Genomic DNA, 19,279 nt, shown 5'->3' with positions numbered 1-19,279 from the left:
GTTTTACTATTGTTCTAGCAAATTACTAAGCACAGGAGTGTGTCGTAGAAAACTCAGACAGAAGCATGGTTAACCTGGAAGTAGCGTCTGAGATAAGGGGCAGCTGTGTAAGACTAAGCCCTTAAATACGTGGAATATGACACCAACAACCAGGTAATTACTGTCAGAAGTGAATTGCTGGATATCCAGTTGACGTTTTAGAGCCAGAGAACTGGATAATTAAGTTTGTATAGGAAAAAACACCTGAGATACAATCCATAGATTCTTATTCAGATATCCCTAGTTTTACCTGTATGTGTGTATGTGTTTAAGTTATTTTACTACATATGTGAATTCAAGAGTCCACCCCTACAGTCAAGACACAGAACAGGCTGGGCACTGTGCTTTGTGTCTGTAATCCCAGGACTCTGGAGGTTAAGGCAGGAGGATAGCAAGTTCAGTCACAAGGTGGGCAATTTAATGAGACCTTCTCTCAAAACTAAAAGAGGTCAAGGAGTGTTGCTCAGTGTGAAAGCTCTGAGTTTAATCCCCAGCAACACGCGCGCGCGCATGCGCGCGCACACACACACACACACACACACAACCAGGTCCATCATCACAAAGATCCTTTACCTTAACACTTCATTCAAATATCTACCCCCTCTTTAATAATCTGTCAATGACTAATCTTTTCTCTTTTTTTTTTATCTTTTCTCCATTTACATCATTTATCAGTTCAAGAAAGTTACATAAAAATGATTTGCAAATCACAGATCTCATAGGGGCTGGTTTATTAGTCAAGAATAAAACAAAAGAAATGAAAATATCTAATTTTAAAAGGGGAAAGGGTTTGAATAGACGTTTTCCCAAAGAACATATATAATAGCCAATAAAAACATGAAAAGAGACCCAGCATTGCTAGGCAATAGGGAAATGTAAACCAAAAACCACAATGAAATACCACTTCAGCTCAGCAGGATGGCTATACTCAAAAAGACAGATAAAGTTAGTGTGGCAAAGACACAGAGAAAGTAGAATCATCATAGATAGCTGACGAGAATGTGAAATGATGCTGTTTGGAAAGACTGTTTGGCAGTTCTTCCAAAGGTTAGCATATGACTCTGCAATTCCACTCTTCGGTATATGCCAAGAGAAATGAAGCATAGATCCACACAAAAACATGTATACAAACCATTATTCATAATACCAAAAAAAGTAGAAACAGGGGCTGGGGATTTAGCTCAGAGGCAAAGCGCCTGCCTGGCAAGCGCAAGGTCGTGAGTTCGGTTCCTGGTACCGGAGAAAAACCAAAAAAAAAAAAAAAAAAGTAGAAACAACCCAAATATCCATCAACTGATGGAACTGCAATAAACTGATTTAGAATGACAATAAAAAGAGAAGGGCAAACTACAAAACAGATGAACCTGGAAACACTTAGCCTAAGTGAAAGATGACAGTCACAAAGCCCACATACAGTACTGTACGATTCCATTTACAACAAGTGAGCAGAATAAGCAAGCATTTAGAGACGAAGTAGACTGACAGCTGCCAAAAGCTGAGGGGTAGAATTTGGAGTGCTTGCTCATGGGTAAAGGCTTTCTTTCTGGGGAGACAAAAATGCTCTCAAATTAGATTGTGGTGATAGTTACAAAACACTGTGAATACATTCAAAACCATGGAACTGTCTACCTTTTTCTTTTCTTTTTGGCTGTGGTAGGATTGAACCTAAGTCTTCTTTTTGGCTGTGGTAGGATTGAACCTAGGCAAGCACTCTACCACTGCACTACACTCCCAGTTCCCTAAGTCACTTTTTAATCAGTACTGAAATGAGTTGTTTCTCAATATACTGACCAAACTTCTGTTCTCCTGCAAGTTGTCTTTTCATCATATCTTTGGTCCCTTTTCCTTCCTCTACTATGAACTGAACCTATGTCCTTCACCATGAACTACATCCTCAACCCACCTCACCAATCCCATTCTTTTTCAGACAGGATCTTGCTCAGTTTCCCAGATTGGGTTCTAACTCATGCTTTTTCTGCTTCATCCTCCTTGAGTGCTGGAATCATAAGAGTTCTCTATCACACCCAGCTACCTACCTTTTGCTAGCATTTTATCATAGGTACTGTAAATTTTCCCCCAACTTAACTTTGCTTACAATTATTTTTAAATATTTCTGACTTTTATGTAGTAAAATATTCTTCTAGATTTTCTTCTAGTACTTTTTCCCATCTCAACACTAGGGATTGAACCCAGGACCTTTAAATGGAATTACAGCCACAACCCTTTTTTTAAATTTTTGAGACAGGATCTCACTAAATGGTTTAGGTGGGACCTAAACTTTTTATCCTCCTGCCTTAGACTTCTAGAGTGTTAGGATGACAGGTGTGTACTACCACATCTGATTTTTTCCAGTACTTTAAATCTACTTTTTTTTGGTTTATTTCCGATACCAGGAATCGAACTCATGACCTTGTGCTTGCCGGGCAGGTGCTGTGCCGCTGAGCTAAATCCCCAGCCCTTCTTCTAGTACTATTAGGTTATATATTTTATGATAAAATCTTTAATAAATCCTAAACTAGGTGTGGTAACACATATGTTTAATCCCAGCACACTGGAGGCTGAGGCAGGAGGACCACTGCAAGTGTGAAGCCAGTTTGGGCTACATAATGAGTTCAAGGCAGCCTGAATTACAATGTAAGACCCTGCCTCAAAAAACAAAACCAAAGCCAGGCGTGGTGGCACACATTTGTAGTCCTAGCACTCGAGAGGCTGAGGCAGGAGGATCATTGGCTGTTTGAGACCAGCCTGGGCTACAAAGTGAGCTCAAGGCCAGCCTGAACTGCATAATGAGATTCTGTCTCAAAAAAAAAAAAAAAAAAAATTCTTTAACCCAGAGGGCTTGGGTTCTAGTCTTTGACTGTTTCATTCCCCAGCTAAACTGCCCTGGACACCAGTCTGCATCTTTTCTATTTAACACAATTGTTTTGAGAAACAAAATTACAGATATGAGGATTATCCAAAAATGTTCACTAAATTCCCATCTATTTACAAAGAAAATGTAAAGCATTGTACGTATAATACATGTATTAGGAGCTGGGTACAATGGCACACACTTGTCATCCCAGGTACCGAGGAAGCTGAAGCAGCAGGAGTGTTTAAGCCTTGGAATTTAAAGCCAGTTGGACAGTACAGTAACACCTCAACTCTTAAAAAAAAACAATCTACAGCAAAAATGACATGAAAGTAGAAGGGAGCTATTAGACAATAGGAAGAGAATCAGGGAAAGAGGGAAGGGAATATAGAGAGGATGATGAAGGGACAGATATGATAAAAACATTTTATATGCATGTAAAAATCACACAATGAAACACAGTATTTCATAGTTACTATGCATTAATGAAAATATATATTGCAACATACATGTAGACACATACGAACTGTTTTTACTCCATGTGCTACAATAGTGAACTTTCAATGTCAGCCTCAGAGAAGCTCATCATCTCCAAATCCTATGTCCAAAGAAATGAAGTGATTTGCCTAGGATCACATATGACACCCAGGGAAGAGCTGTTCCTGAAGCAAATCCAATTAGCTATACCCGAGCCTCCTCGCCAAGTCACAGAGCACTATTCTTCTGAGTTAAGATCTGCTAAGCAGGCTCAGGGATAGAGCATGTCCTCTTTGCATGCGAATGCGCGTGCACACACACAGACCTGATAAAAGTACTCATATTTTAACATTATATGTATTCAATCTACACAAAAGACAAAATACAACAAACAAAAAGTATGAGCTATAAAACACAAAGCCTAAAATTAGGATGTGATGAGGGTTAGAGCAGAGAGAGTGAAATGGGAAAGCTGAATTTCAAGATATAGGCTCCCACCTTGCTTTCGACAGCCTGGGATTTTGATAAAGGCTCCATAGTCTGTCACCATAGCAACCTATAAAGATTTAAAAAAAATCAATGTCACAAAAATGAAAATCTTTCTTCCAGAGCATTTAACCTCGCCTCCTTGAATTTCCACTTGGTATAGATTTCCCTCTGTCTGCCTAAAAGTGATGTTCTGTCAAATAGTTCTTTCTGTTCTTTTTAAAATTTAGACTGATAGGTATATGTGTACACATTGAAAACACTGGTGAGACTGGAGTGCTGTCACATGGATGATGGTACCCAAGAAATGCCCAAACCCTACACCAACAGAGTTTTATGAATAAAAAGAACAAACAGCAAAAACCAGGAAGTAAATTCACACTTTATATTAGCTGAGCCTGAGGTCACCAGTCTCATACAGAGAATCTTAATAGTCTGAGACAGATTATGTGGGCTGTAGGGCACTCTTTTCTTAAATTCAAACCAGACCATAGTTTGTATTTCAACCCAAATTTCCATCTTGATGAGAAACTACATTGAAGATATCAATATGTAATACAATAAGCATTGTTAATTCCCTACCACTCTGTTTGTAACTCTGTAATGTCTGTACTGATCCTATGCTATTTTGTAAACTGTTGTCGGTCTGTTAATATTTTCCTCCTTTTATTTCTAAAATTTAAAAAAAAAAAAACAAAAAAACAAATTTCCATCTTGGAAAAAAAGTTCACACAGACATCTGATAGAATCTGAAAAGATATAACCAAAGAAAATGAATTGTCCCCAAGACTTTGTTGTTTATTTGCTTTTAGTTTTTTGAGACAAGGTCTTGCTGTGTAGTTCAGGTTAACCTTGAACTCACTATGTATAGATTTAGGCAGACAGAGGCAAATCTATACCAGGCTGGCCTCAAACTTGTGGCAATCCTACTGCCTCATTCAGGCTCCCACGAGCTGAGATTATAGGCATGGGCCATCACGCTGTCCTCAGTCTTTTGCAAAACAAGTATGAACTTAGAGGCTTTTGACAAATTTTAGTGATAAAAGGCCAAGAACTCCTGTCAGACAAGTTATCATCACAGGCTCTCCATCCCTTCCAATTTTCAAACAACCCCCTTACACCTGTAGATTAGAATTAATGTCACTATATACTGTACTTATTAAATTCATTATTATTTGTAAAATATTTGATACAATCTTATACACATCCTTTTCAGTGTCTTTAGTTAGTTGTTTTAAGCAGTTTTAGCTCCACCAAAACTAAAACAAGGGGCCTCAGTAAAAGAATCCATGTTATACTGATATTCACTAACATATACATATACATTCGCTGTATGCGAAACACTACTCAAAATCCTGATACTGTATGAAATTGGCACCATTATTTATATTCAACAGATGACAAAGGGATGCACAGAGATACTAAGTAATTTACTCAACCTCCAAAGCTAGTAAGTAACACAGCTGGGATTTGAATGGAGTCTTAACTACTACAGAGTTACTTATGGGTTCCCTTTAATGATGAAATTCTAACAGTGAGAAGTGGTGTGACATCTGGTATCCTATTTGTCCCTGGCAACAATCCTAGGAAGTATATACAGTAAGTCCCTATATTATAGATAAGGCAGAATAGTCTAGGTGGAGAAGGAACACAGGCTTAGGGGTGAAAGAATATGGTTTCTAGTCTCAGCTCCTATCCTAGTCTCCATTTCCTATCTGTGAGATATTGAACACACCTGGTCTTGCAGAGTGTGTTCCCATTTGTTCTCACCTTGCTGATGCAGATAACAAATGACACACATAAAATGTCTGGCACTTATATTTGGCACATAATATCCATTCAATAAAGTGTAGCTTTTAATAACTGACAGTCTAAGATCCCGAAGCATAAAGAAGATTAGTGACTGGTGGGAGGTATACAACTTAGACACAAGGTAGGGACAGAACCTGGGTGTCTTGATTCCTAGTTCAGTGCCTCCTACTTTACCAAATACCATCATTGATTGCAGTGTTGGATGGAAATAAATACAAATTTTCATTTTCCTCATTTTTAATGGGAAATATTCAGATAGAACAGCTGAACTCTCCAAGATGCAGCATAAAGAATGGGTTATGAACCAAAAGCTCTGAACTATTTTACACTGATAAACAAGTATGCTGGACTAAGGACCAACTGATCCCAAAGAAACAGTTCAAACCAAGGTGGAGCTGCAGGGAGGATTTTAAGGAGGACTTCAGAGATTAGCTGGTCCAATCCTGTTACTTTCCAAATGAAGAAGGTAAAGACCAGAGATACAAAGTCCTTACCTAAGTTCACAAAGCAATTTATTCTGTGTGAAAAAGGTCTTATGGATGAAGATGAGTCCTTCAATTTTTAATTAAATTAGAGCAAATCCCTTACTTCTACATCACCTAAAGGTACTCAAACTGACTTCTGCTCCAGGATTCTAGAAGAGGGGCTAAGAAATCTCATATTGTGTAACAACAGTGTTAAGAAGCATAATTATCTAACAAACCTAACAGAACCATCTGGAAGTTAGAGTGCAAATCACCTTGCTGCTATAAATTAAGACAATCTTACTTTTCAATCCTGAAGCTCTAATGTTACATTATGGTCTTTAGAGGTAATAACAGACTAATTTGGCCTCTCCCAAAAGGAAAGGTTAATGTGCTCCAGAATAGAGGCACTCAACTGTTAAGTTAAGAAGAGGCATTCTTGCCTACATTTCAGCACCAGATGTTTCCATCACTGTTTCTCCTAGGGTGCAATCAGAGTTGAAATTAACAGGATGGCACCTGCCATAGATGATCACACAGTCTGCCTGGTGTCCCAGGAATAATTACTCAAATGGCTCAGGGGGAAAAAAATTCAGTAATGATCTCAACTGAATTTAGGCCTTGGGTAAAATGAATTTCCCATCTTCAGATCTGAGGTGGCACTGGCCTTGAAATTTGTTCTCCTAATAACATAAATGATGAATTTGAAGCTCAGAGACGTAAGTCATTTCTCCAAAGTCACCAAGTTAGGAAGTAGCACAGCCAGGTATAGAGCAGAAAATTTCTGACTTCTAGTCCAGTGCTATTTCTACCTTACCAACACCAATCTCCCCTCAGTATTTCTTTGGCAAAGGCAAGGCTGAGCAGAATCCCAATACCCACTGCTATGTTTGTGCTCCTATATCATGCTTAACAGATGCTGCCACCAAGAGAAAAGAGCAGGATGAATACTGGATTCTTGGCTATTCAGTCACAGGCCCCCCCACTGCTGAGCCTGCTAATAGAAGAGCTGCTGGGCTATGAGCTGTACTACTAGTTTGCTCAAGGACAACCAGCCCTATGGGAGTTGGGTACAATTTTATCCCAACATTTACACAGCACTTACTATATGCAAGACACCATGTTAGGAGCTGTAAAATTTTTTTAAAAACTTAAAAAAGAGATCCCCAAGCCAGGCATGGTGGCACATGTCTGTAATTCCAGCACTCTGGGAGGCTGAAGCAGAAGGACTGCAAACTGGAGTGTGTACAATCTAGTGAAACTCTGTCACAAAAAATAAAATAAAATAAAATAAAATTTACAAAGTGCTGGGGATATAGCTCAGTGCAAAGGCCATGGCTTTGATTGTCAGTATCAGCCACAAAATTTAAAAATTACACAACAGACTATGATAAAACTGCGAACACTGATAACATGCCTGAAATCCCCAGCTATTGGAGAGGCTGAGGAAGACAGATTGAAAGTTCAAAGCCAGCCTGGGTAACTTAGCAAGATCCTGTTTCAAAACTTAAAAAAAAATATTTTTTGTTTGTTTGAGACATGGTCTCACTATGGAGTGCACACAGGCCTTGAACTCATTTATGTAGCCCCGTCTGGCCTCAAACTCATGGCAATCCTCCTGCCTCAGCCTACTGTGTCCTGGGATTATAGGCATGTGCCACCACAGCCAGCTCAAAATAAAATTTTAAAAAGCTACCCTTATTATAGACAGCTAAATTAGGTAGAAATATTATAGGCAGTCACACAGGGATAGGCCCTCCTAGGAGTCCATGCAAAAGGTAAGAACACATTACAACTATGGCTGGAGGCGCATTTTTTGAAGTCCAAACCTCAAGATAAAAGATGGAATGACTAGACATACATACCTCCCTGAGGGATAAACAATATACTATAATCAATAATCTAAACAGGTATCAGTCACCTGGGTGGGTGACCAGGACCTTCTGACTCATCTCTTCCAAAAAAGATCCCTGATCTTTCCATGTACACTTGATGCATGACCTGCTTCGTCAATGGATCAACATTACCTAAGTGGCTATACTTATTTGTTGATCATGGTTTCATCCCACGTTGCACCCGCCTTGTGATTTTGTACTACTTCATGATTTTGCTCTATAAAACTTCCTTTGAAAAGTGGGCTCTTGGCAACCTACTTTCAGGTCCCCTCCTGTCTCTCAGGAGATGTTTCTCCCTCAATAAAATATCCTACTCTTAACCTCCATTGTTCCTCAGGTTTCATTCTTTGATTTGGGGGAACATGAACTCAGCATATCAGACATTTAGCAGGTTTGCGGTTGTAATGTTTCCCTATGTTATTTGGAGGTGCTATATCACCCTGCAGTGTGGCTCAATGGCAAAGCATTTGCCTAGTGCATGCAAGCTTCTGGCTTCAAGCTGTAGTACTACAAGGGAAAAAAAAAAGACTGATAAATACTATAATACAATTATGACGGTGAAACAACCAGACTTAGAATCTACCTTCTTTCTATTATTCAAGTCAATGAAAACAATTCTCTTACACATCTTTTGGTGCACCATACATTTATGTAAAGTTAGGCAATCTCAGCTGTAGTTTAGCACAAAGAAGACCTGGAAAGATTTAGACTCCCACCTCTGCCATTTATTATTCACTGGGACACCGATGTGGTGGCGCATACCTGTAATCCCAGCACTCAGAGGCTGATGCAGAAGGATCATTCCAAGTTCCAGACCAGCCTGGGCTACAAAGTGAGCTCAAGGCAGCCTGACCTGTCTAGTGAGACCCTGTCTCAAAAAGACAAAAAATAAAAATAAAAAATAAAAAACATTACTCACTGGGAGTTTACTTAACTTCTGAGAAGTTTCCTTATCCACTAAGAGTTAATTTTTTGGAAAGATTCACTAATAGAGAAGAGCTAACAGGTTTTCAATTTATTTTTTCAATTTTAATATACCTGATCTTCCTTGTAAATATCAGACACTCATTAAAAGTTCAGTGGATGAATATTCTGAAAATGTTTCTTCTAACACAAAATTTCTTTTTTTTCCTAATTCTAACTCAGTTCAACAGCATCCTTTTTCAAATCATGGCCCTAAAACAGCAAGTTCTATAAAGTTCTTGGTAAACATGAAGTTAAAAAATAATGTTGAGCCGGGGATATAGCTTAGCAACACAGTGCCTTGCTTGGCAAGTGCAAGGTCCTGAGTTCGATTTCCAGTACCAAAAAAAAAAATATTTTTGAATTCTTTTTTTATTTGGGGGATTTTAGTTTAAAAAAAAAAACTTTTAAAAGTAAAGTGGGAAACTGCAATGTTCTCTCTGAGATATTCTCGATATTTCTCTCTGAATATTTCCCCAGTCTATCCTTCCGTGACAGCAATATATAAAACCTACACTAATTCAAGCCCCTTCTCAGAGAAAAAAAATGTGCAGGTTGAGAGCCACTTTACTAAAAATCTGAATCTGTTTATAAAGGGCAAAGCACTCTTCCCTTTGTGCAGCAGCTGACTAGTAAGCACTTCTGGATCTGAAAATTGAATTTTACTCCCAACATTACCACTTCTTTTTCTGATGCCTCACTAACCTTTGGGGATACCACAGGCCACACAAAAAAAAGACTTTAAAGAGTACAGCTGTTTGCTTTTGTTAGGATGTCATTATCTTTTGTAGCTTAACTGTTATATTATCAGCTAGGATCAAGAAGGATCTATTACCAGAAGTCAAAAGCCACAATTATCTATAACTGACTGACAGTTACGATGTGTACCCTCAAAGACCTCACATTATTAGAGGCAAAACTTTTCTCAACCATAAAGCAAGTATAAATGCCTGCAGTTTGGACAGGAAAATCGTAAGTTTCAGCCCAGCCTGAGCAACCTAGCAAGACCCTGCCTCAAAATTTAAGGGGCAAGGGATATAGCTCAGTGTGGAAGGCCCTGAGTTCAGCAATGGTGAACCTTTTAGAGCTTTCAATGATACAAACAGCCTGCTGCGGCAGGGCACACACACTGTCAATTCGCCACCACTCCCCTGAATTCAATCACCAGTATAGAAAGGGGGTGGGGTGCAGAAAAATAATTTTGTTAAAATATTACAGGTACTCATAAGACAATGAAAACCATTTAGAAGCTTTTACTTGGACTTCAAGCAGTGAAGACATGGGTAATGAATTCCTCCATCATTTTTATAGACAGTATCTCACATAACCATTACAATAATCCTTCAAAAGTAATTATCTCCATTTAACAAATGACAAAACTGAGGCTCAAAAAGATTAAGTGACAATCTCAAGGACCATGCATTAATCTATGAAAGAGCCATTCCAAAGCTTCTGCACTCTAAATAAACACATTACCTCCCATTGCAAAGGCATTCACTCAGTCATCAAAAAAGGCATCAAGTTGGCAATGTAGCTCAGCATAGAGTGATTGCCCAGCAGATGCAAGGCCCTAGGCTTGAATAAAAAGCAGAACTATCGAGCCAGGCATGGTGGCGCACGCCTGTAATCCCAGCACTCGAGAGGCTGAGGCAGGAGGAGCATTGTGAGTTCGAGGCTAGCCTGGGCTACAAAGCGAACTCAAGGCCAGCCTGAACCACATAGTGAGACCCTGTCTCAGTAAGACAAAAAAAAATAGAACTATGCCTCATGGAGCTTAGTGTCTTATGGGGAAGAGAGACACTGAGTAAGTACACAGCTAAATACAAGTTGAACTATTTACTCATGATAAGTAAAAGATCTCAAGGAGACATTACAACTGAGACCTAAAAGATGAAAACTTGGTGGGAAAGTAGGTAGTTAGAAGAAACAGTTTCTTCCTGCTGCTATAACAAAATACCACAGACTGGATATTTTATAATAGAAATTTAGTTTTCATAGTTCTAGAGATTCGCAAGTTCAAGGTCAAGGTACCAGCAGACTTGGTGTCTGATAATGGCTTTTTCTCTGCTTCCAAGATGGCAACTTCTTGCTGCATTCTTCAGAGCAGACAAACGCGAGGTCCTCCTCACAAAGGGGAAGGGACATTGGCTCAGGCAACTCTCTGAAGCCTCTTTTTATAAAAGTATCAACCTCCTTCTCAAGGTGGCTTGAATGGCTGTATTTCCTTCAAAATTCACAACTGAAATTTAATTTGCAGTGCAACAGATAGAAGAAGCAGGGCTTTTGCGAGGTGATGAGGCCTAGTGAATGGATTATTGCCTTATAAAAGAGCGAGAGGAGCCAAGTTTGCCCCTTCTGCCACATTCCGCCACATGAGGACATAGCACTTGTCACTTCTAGAGGACCCAGCAACAAGGCAGCATCATGGAGGCAGATGGTAGCCTTCACCAGACCCTAAATCTGTTGGCATCTTGATCTTGGACTTCTCAGCCTTTAGAACTGTGAAAAGTAAGATTTTTGTTCTTTATAAACTAAAAAAAATTACCTAATCCCAGGTATAAATGGACTAAAGGAAACAGCATTTGCAAAGATCCTGAAGCGAAAGCAATCAGGGTTCAGAGCTATAAGGAAGCCAATGTAACTGTATGAGCAAGAAAGGACAAAGTAACCCTGTCAAAGTAGGCAAAACACAAGCAATGCAAGAGTCCAGAAAAAAGATTATATTTCTAGGGGAAGGGCCAGATAGATAGGGAAATAGCACAAGCCTCTGTAAGCTTTCTGGAAAATCCTTATTAGAAAGAGTTAGACCCCTGCTAGATAGAAGAATTAAGAGGAAAAGAGAAGCAGCATGGTTCTGCCAGTGCCCCAGCTAAAGTTAGTTGCTCCTCCCCACCATGTAGTAAAGTACAAAGGAGACAAAAGGGGATTTGGCTACATAACAGCAAACTCAGTATATAAAATACATACCCACACCTGGACTCTCATATATATGAGAGTTAAAAAATATAAACATATATAGAGAGATATGTATATATTCTTACCATTATATATAGTTTCTCTTTTCTTTTTGTTTTTTTTAACTGATTCCAATTTTTTTTGGGGGGGGGGTTTCAGGTACCAGGAATCAAACTCATGACCTTGAGCTTGCCAGGCAGGCGCTGTGCCGTTGAGCTAAATCCCCACCCCCTCCAATTTTTTTTTGTACCAGGAATCAAACTCAGGACCTTGCAATTGCCAGGCAGGTGCTTGTGCCATTGAGCCATATCCCCGGCCCCTTCCCTTTACTTAATTGCTAACTTGACCTTCTATGTAAAGTCCTTTTAACAAACGCATAAATTTCAAAGAAGGGCCTGATAGGACAAAAAAACCCAAATAAAACTCACTTTAAAAATGTGCACATATGCCAGGTATGGTGGCACATACTTGTAATCCCAGCACTTAGGAGGCTGAGGCAGGAAGATTACCACAAGTTGGAGGCCAGCCTGGGATACATAAGTGAGTTCAAGTCCAACCTGCACTACATGGCGAGACCATCTCAAAAAAAGCAAAAAAAAAAAAAAAGTGCATATAGAAGATGACACAGGGGGTTAGTGGTCTTGGGGGCTGGGAACCATTTAAAACACCCCAAGGAACCAATCAGATTATGACAAATTCCAGGTAGGAAGAACAGCCCTTGAACCCCTAAAAAGCAGCTGGGAACAAAAAACCATCTTTCTGAAGCCCCTATGTATCTCCTCCTTTTCCCGTCTTTCCAATAAAGTCTCCAATAAAATGTCTTCCTTTCCTTAAACTCTGTATCTTTAATGTTTTACCAATATGGAGTTTACAAGCCCAATGAGATGCCTACCTCCAGCACAGCAGCAGTTCTTGTCCCCCGGATACAACACATTCAAGTAAAATGAGAAGCCTCTGAAAAGCTATGAGAAAGCAGTGTGTGCAATCTGTTTTTAAAATGTTATTCTGGCTGCAATGTGAAAAACAAACTGGAGAGTGGCTATAACAGAAGCAGGATCAAAAAAGATATGGAGAACTTGAATTAGTGGTGTGTCACAGGGATAAAGAAGTATACAAACTGGAGATATAATTAAGACTTACAGGGCCGGGGATATAGCTCAGTGGTACAAGTGTTTGCCTGGCAAGCGCAAGGTCCTGAGTTCAATTCCCAATACCAAAAAAAAAGACCTGCAGACAGACTAGAAGAAGGGAAAATCAACACCAAATCAAGAAGTGAAATCAAGTATAATACCCAGATTTCCAGCTTGGGTACCTGAAAAAAACAGTAGTGTCATTTGCTGAAATGGAAAAGACTAAAAGTGAAACAGTGAAAAAGTTTAAAATTCCATTACAAACAAATTAGAGATGGTGTGAGGCATTCTAATGAAGATGTTAAGTATTCGGCTGGAGGAAGTTACCTTAGAGGAAATACATGCAGCAGCCAGATGCTCCACTACCCCTTCCCACTTAAGCTGTAATGCTTAAGAGTCTCAAGTGGAACATCAAAATCAGCTACTTTTCACCCTTAATCTATTCTTAACACACTGTAAATGGGAAGTTTTCAAAGTACAAAAAATGTATACCTCTCCTTGGAAAATAGTGTAGAGATCAGGCAAGTTTTCCATGGTCTCAGGCCTTCCTGAATTCATCCTTATGTTCTACGGTTCCTCCATTTCTCTTCTGCTAAAGCTAATTCAGGTATCCTGTCACAAAGAAGTAAGCAACGATTAGAGACAACTGAATTCAAGAAGAAACGAATGTGCAAATAGCCCATAGCTATTCTCTACAGAATAACTGTGTTATTTTGAACAACATGTGCAGTACTTTTCTCCAAATCTCTTTTGTCATTCTACTTCTGGGGAGTTTTAGAAATCTTGATTTCTTTTTCACTTACCCAAAGCCATTAGACCACTGGTATTGTTGGTTGGTTTTCGTTTTTTTAAGACAAAGAGTTTCATTATGTAGTTCAGGCTAGCCTTGAACTCTTAGCAATCCTCCCACCTCAGACTCCCAAGTGCTGCGATTACAAACATGTGCTACCATGCCCAGCTTGTTTTTTGTTTGAGATAAGAATCTATGTTACCCAGGCTGGTCTCAAATTTCTGGACTCTTGGAGTCCTCCTGCTTCAGCCTCCTGAGTAGCTTAGAGGTGTCACCACACCTGGCCTGTTTGTTGCTACTGTTGCCAGGGAAGACTTTGAGGAGAAAGGAAGTGCATGTGCCTTCAAAAAGAAAAAAAGGAGTAACAGTAACATTAGCTGAGTTTGGTGACGCATGCCTATAATCCCAGGAAGACTACCACAAATTCAAGGCCATCATGGGCTACACAGTGAGTCAAAGCCAGCCTAAACTACATAATGAGATGGTATCTCAAAAAATAATAACAGTAATAAACTTCAAAAAGAAACTAACATTTATCAAGCACTTACTATGTCCAGGAACTAAGCTAAGCAGTAGACAAATGTGCAATATCTCATTTAATCCTCAAAACTCTCAAGATGTAGGTTCTATTATTATTCTTGTATTATACTAATGAGAAAACCAAGGTTTCTGGACATCAAACAACTAAGCCTATGTCAAAAAGCCAGCAATGGTAGACTCAAACTTTGGCAGACCCTAGAGTCCATTGTCTTAGCTACTATGCTAGGCATTAAATCTGAAGTGACTCTTAAAAGACAGAAGGGCTTATTCAGGCATGGTGGCACACACCTGTAATCCCAGCACTTAGGAGGCTTTGGCAGGAGGATTGGAATGAGTTTGAGGCCATCCTGGGCTACACAGTATTGGGTTCAAGGCTAGCCTGAACTGAATTAGGGAGATACTATCTAAAAAAAAAAAAAAAGCTCATTTTAAAAGATCGGATAATACACCAATAACAGAGAAAATAATGCCACCCATAATTCAATTTGGTTTTTATTCTTTTAGACTTTTGTGTATGTAGAAGTGATTTTTTTGTTTTGTTTTGTTTCGTTTTTTAAGACAGGGTCTCGTTATGTAGCTCAGGTTGGCCTTGAACTCACTGTGTAGTCCAGGCTGGCCTCAAACTTGTGATAATCCTCCTGCTTCAGTCTCCCAAGTTCTGGGATTACAGGCGTGTGCTATCATGTCCAACCAAGAAATGGTTTTACTGAAAAACTTTGTATTCTGTTTGCCTTTTCATTTTCTTATTTTTTTTTTATTAGTACATTTTTCTATCACATAATGATTACATTCATCATGAGGGATATATACATGTATATAACATATATTAATTCTTTTTTTTTTTTGCCATTATTCCTTCCCCTCCCTCCTTTTCTCGTTAAATCCCTCTTTCCTCTTCCCTCTCTTGTTCCTTTTCCCATCTGAGCAAGTTCTTCCTATTTCCTAAAAGAAATTTTATTCTGAATTGACATATTTGTACTAGACTTTTAATAATTGTACTAGACTTTTAAATTGTACTAGACTTAAATTGTACTAGACTTTAATAATAATTGTGCTAGACTTTTAAAATGAAATCATTAATCACTATCAGCCATTTTCTTGTCTAATATGTTACAGCAATTCATGCACACACACATCTTTTTCTAATACCTACATAATAACCCATTGTTGGATATACTAAATTTTTTAACTTATGAATTGTATTAAAATGTAAATTGCAATTCATTAGGTGCATTTTCAACAACCTCTCCCTTAAGGCTGATGCTGCGTAAGTAGAAAGACTTTTTTAGCTTTAGAGTTGGAAGGAGCCTTAAAAGCACTCTTCCTCAGCCTCCTGATTTTAAATAGAGAAGAAACCAGTAACCTAATAGTTTTGTTTTTTTGTTTTTTGGGTTTTTTTTTGGCTTTTGGTTTTTCTCCAGTATCGGGAATCGAACTCATGAACTTGCACTTACCAGGCAGGCGCTGTGCCACTGAGCTAAATCCCCAGCCCCATCTAATGGTTCTTAAACATCCTAGTTTACTCTGCTGGATAAATCATTGCTAACTACCGGTAGAGAAAGAGACATCAAACTGATATAAAAAGAACTAGGTCCCATGCAATCTTGAATAGGTCAACAAACAGACAGTAAAATACCAAACTGGTGACCTAATGTTATATAGTTCACATCTAGATGCCTCCTTCCCCAGACTTCACGTACTGACTGGTGGGGTTTTGGGGAGGTGACTGAATCATGGGAGAATGATACTCATCAGTAGATCAGTCCACTAATTAGTTTATAGCTAAATGTGACCTGGGAGATGAAGTCTGGTTGGAGGAGATCGGTCACTGGGGCACAGCCTAGAAGTGTATATTTCCCTGTCTCCTCCCCTGACCTCACTCTGCTTGTGGACTGCCACACCACAAGCCTCCTCTGCCAAGCAGCAGTGCCTTGTACTCAGCTCACTATGGACTGAAACTATTACAAACTGTGAGCCAAAATAAACTTTTCCTTTTCTAAGTTGTGGGTGTCAGATATTGCGTCCCAGTGATGAGAAAGTAACCAAAACACCCACCTTTCCCCCATCTCACCAAATTAGAGAAATGCTTCCCCCTTTTCAAACTCTATCCATGGACCTGTTGAGAAAATGGCCAGATGTAGGAAACAGGAAGAATAGCAAGACTCTAGGAAAACACACAAATGATAGATTAATAGAAGGTAAAAGTTGAGGGCTAGGGATGTAGCTCAATGGTAAAATGCTTCCCTAGCATGCATGAGTCCCTGGGTTTGATCCCTAGTATCAAGAACAGTAAAAGCTGAAGGGAATTCTGGAGATCATTAAACCTATGTCTCATTTGTCATGCATTAATCTAGAAGTTTCACCTGTCTTAACTAATGTAATTCTTTTCTTGACCATCCTACAGGATAGGCAAATTTTTTTTTTTTTTGGTAATGGGAATCGAACTCAGGACCTTATGCTTGCCAGGAAGGCACTTGTGCCGCTGAGCTATATCCCCAGCCCAAGATAGGCAATTATTACAGGCTTCTTTTTTTTTTGGTGAGACAGGGTCTCACTCTTTAGTTGAGACTGGCCTCGAACTTGTGGAGATCCTCCTGTCTCACCCTTCCAAGTGCTGGAATTACAGGCGGGCACCACCATACCCAGCTTTATCATTGCCATTTTAAAAATGGAGGCACAAGAAAAGCTAAGTAAATTGCTCAAGGTTAAAAGCTAAGAATGATGGAGGTGGGATTCAAATCATATCTATGGGCATTCTTTCCCACCCTTTCTACATGTTAAATTCTTTTTGAGCATACTTGCTTGCTTTGCACATAATTATGTCCTTCCCAAAATTTCCAATGCCTAGCACTCTGGGAGGCTGAGGTAGGAGGATCATAAATTCAAGAGAAGCCTGAGCAACTCAGCAAGATCTTGTCTTGCTAAGATTAAAAAATATATATATATTTTTAAAATGGGATGTAGCACAAAACAAAAGCCCTGGGTTCAATTCCCAATAGTTCACATAGACACACACACACACACACAAATACTATTTGGGTTCACTGCTTCCATTTCCTTGCCTGAGTCCTTCCCTCCACCTTATTTTTCAGCCCATCACACTAACAAAATACACTTGCTAAGGTTACCAACAGCTTCATAATGATAAAGCCAACAGGTATTTTTTAATCCTTACATTACTTAAATTCTAGAAGTTTCATTTCTACCACTTTCATTTTTTCACTTCTGAGACACTCCTTTGGCTCTATGTATTCCTTCTGTGTCTCTTACAGGTTTCTTATCTCTTCTTCCCCATTAAATACTGAAACTATTCAAGGTGTAACTTAGCTAACCTTATCGAGACCTATGATTAAATTACCACATATATGTAAATTATCCCCCAAATTGTATTTCCAACACTAATCTGTGTTCTGAGCACAAGTGTATTTCAAACTGCTTCCTGAAGTCCTCAATCACAAAAAACAAAAAGTAGTTCCCAGTCATCTTCTAATGTTCTCTCAGTGAAGAGTACCAGTGTCTATTCAACTACATAAGCCAAAAACCTAGGAGCCACCTTTAATTCCATTCACTTCACTTCCTGAATCCAATCCATCCCCAATTCCTACCCATCTTACCTCCTCCATGTCTCTAGAATCTAATACTCTGTGCTTCACCACTTGGTTCCTGCTGACATCTCTGACTGGGATTACTGCTTATCCTCCTAAGCGATTCTTCTACATCCACCAAGGCCCTCTTCATCTCATATTAAGCCTGAGGGATCAAGCTACCCCCTCCACATCCCACTCCCGAGGGAAAGGAAAGCTCTTAGTGGTTTCCCTACAGTTTTAAAAGAAAAAATACAAACTCCTGCAAAGTCTGATCTCTAAAACCTCCAGCTCCATCCTGTACTGTACCCCCGCCCCATTTTCTTTATACCAGCACCCACTTGATAGGGGACCTCCACGCCTGCTATTCTCCGTGGAATGCTCTGCCTTCCCTCTTCACCTCATTAGAATTTTTCCATCAGGGATCAACTCGGGCATCTTTTCCTCTGAAAAGCCTTCCTGCTTATTTCAGGCACTCATAGCGTCAAGTACCTCTCCTGGCTAGCACGTTCCAGTTGGTGAGATCACCGTTTAATATCTTGCCCCCCACAACAGACTCCAATCCCTTAAGACTGGGGACCATGTTTGGTTCATAACGTATCTGCCAACGCTCTGCACAGGAAACGTCAGTGGAACCACTGAGGAGGCCTGGTTCATAGGTACAATCTCAAATTTTTCAACGGAACTGGAGGAGTCGGACATTTCCTGCATCATTGTCCCCCTCGGGGACATAGATCAGGCTCTTAAAAAGACTGCACAATCACAAGCAGAAACACGTAGGCCTGCTCAGCTAAAGGGGCATTGACGGGGGACAGGCCTTTCTGCAGGGGAACGCAGGGCACAGGATGGACACAAAAGGCGCCTGTAGAAGAGGTCAGCAGTCAAGGGCCAGCCGCCGTGGGGCCTGAGTCCCGCCGCCAGAGACCCCCAAAGTCTGTTCCTGCTCACAAAGGGACTCACCCAGGCGGGAACTCGGAGCCTGCCTTCCGCCCCCTGCTATTAGGACTTTCAGTGAGAACGGCAGGCTCAGGCCGCACAGCCGGGAGGTCGCCTCCTACGAGCAGCCCGCCCACCCCCGCTCTCCCTCCTACTTACTAGGCGTCAGCTCCGAGTCGCGGAGCTGCTGCATTGCCCGAAACGCCTAACCCAGTCAGCGCGTTCCCGCCCACTAGACAGCGCGCCGAGGAGGGACGCCAGCTTCGTTTGCCAATCCTGGAGTCGCGTTTTCATGACGTCAGAAAGATAGACCCAATAACAAGAGCCGGCTGGTAGGCGGGGTAAAAGACAATCTTG

General features: G+C 40.1%; 1 protein-coding gene across 4 annotated transcripts in view; it reads right to left on the bottom strand.

The window, feature by feature from the left end:
* The window catches only part of Zcchc17 (zinc finger, CCHC domain containing 17), a 57,133-nt gene extending 37,940 nt beyond the window's left edge, over window positions 1-19,193 (bottom strand). The window contains exons 1-4 of one of the 4 annotated variants that reach the window (XM_005395018.2): window positions 19,082-19,193; window positions 16,458-16,518; window positions 13,565-13,684; window positions 3,866-3,923 (exon numbers count right to left, since the gene is read on the bottom strand). In XM_005395018.2, the coding sequence (XP_005395075.1) occupies window positions 3,866-3,923; window positions 13,565-13,630 (124 nt within the window). In that variant the 5' untranslated portion in view covers window positions 13,631-13,684; window positions 16,458-16,518; window positions 19,082-19,193. The other 3 variants (XM_005395016.2, XM_005395017.2, XM_013519713.1) reach the window with 3 other exon arrangements.
* Window positions 19,194-19,279: the final 86 nt, after the last annotated feature.

Source organism: Chinchilla lanigera, unplaced genomic scaffold (genome assembly GCF_000276665.1).
Source record: "Chinchilla lanigera isolate Chin_1 unplaced genomic scaffold, ChiLan1.0 scaffold00051, whole genome shotgun sequence".
Taxonomy (NCBI): Eukaryota; Metazoa; Chordata; class Mammalia; order Rodentia; family Chinchillidae; genus Chinchilla; species Chinchilla lanigera.
This window is presented reverse-complemented; position numbering and strand designations above follow the sequence as displayed.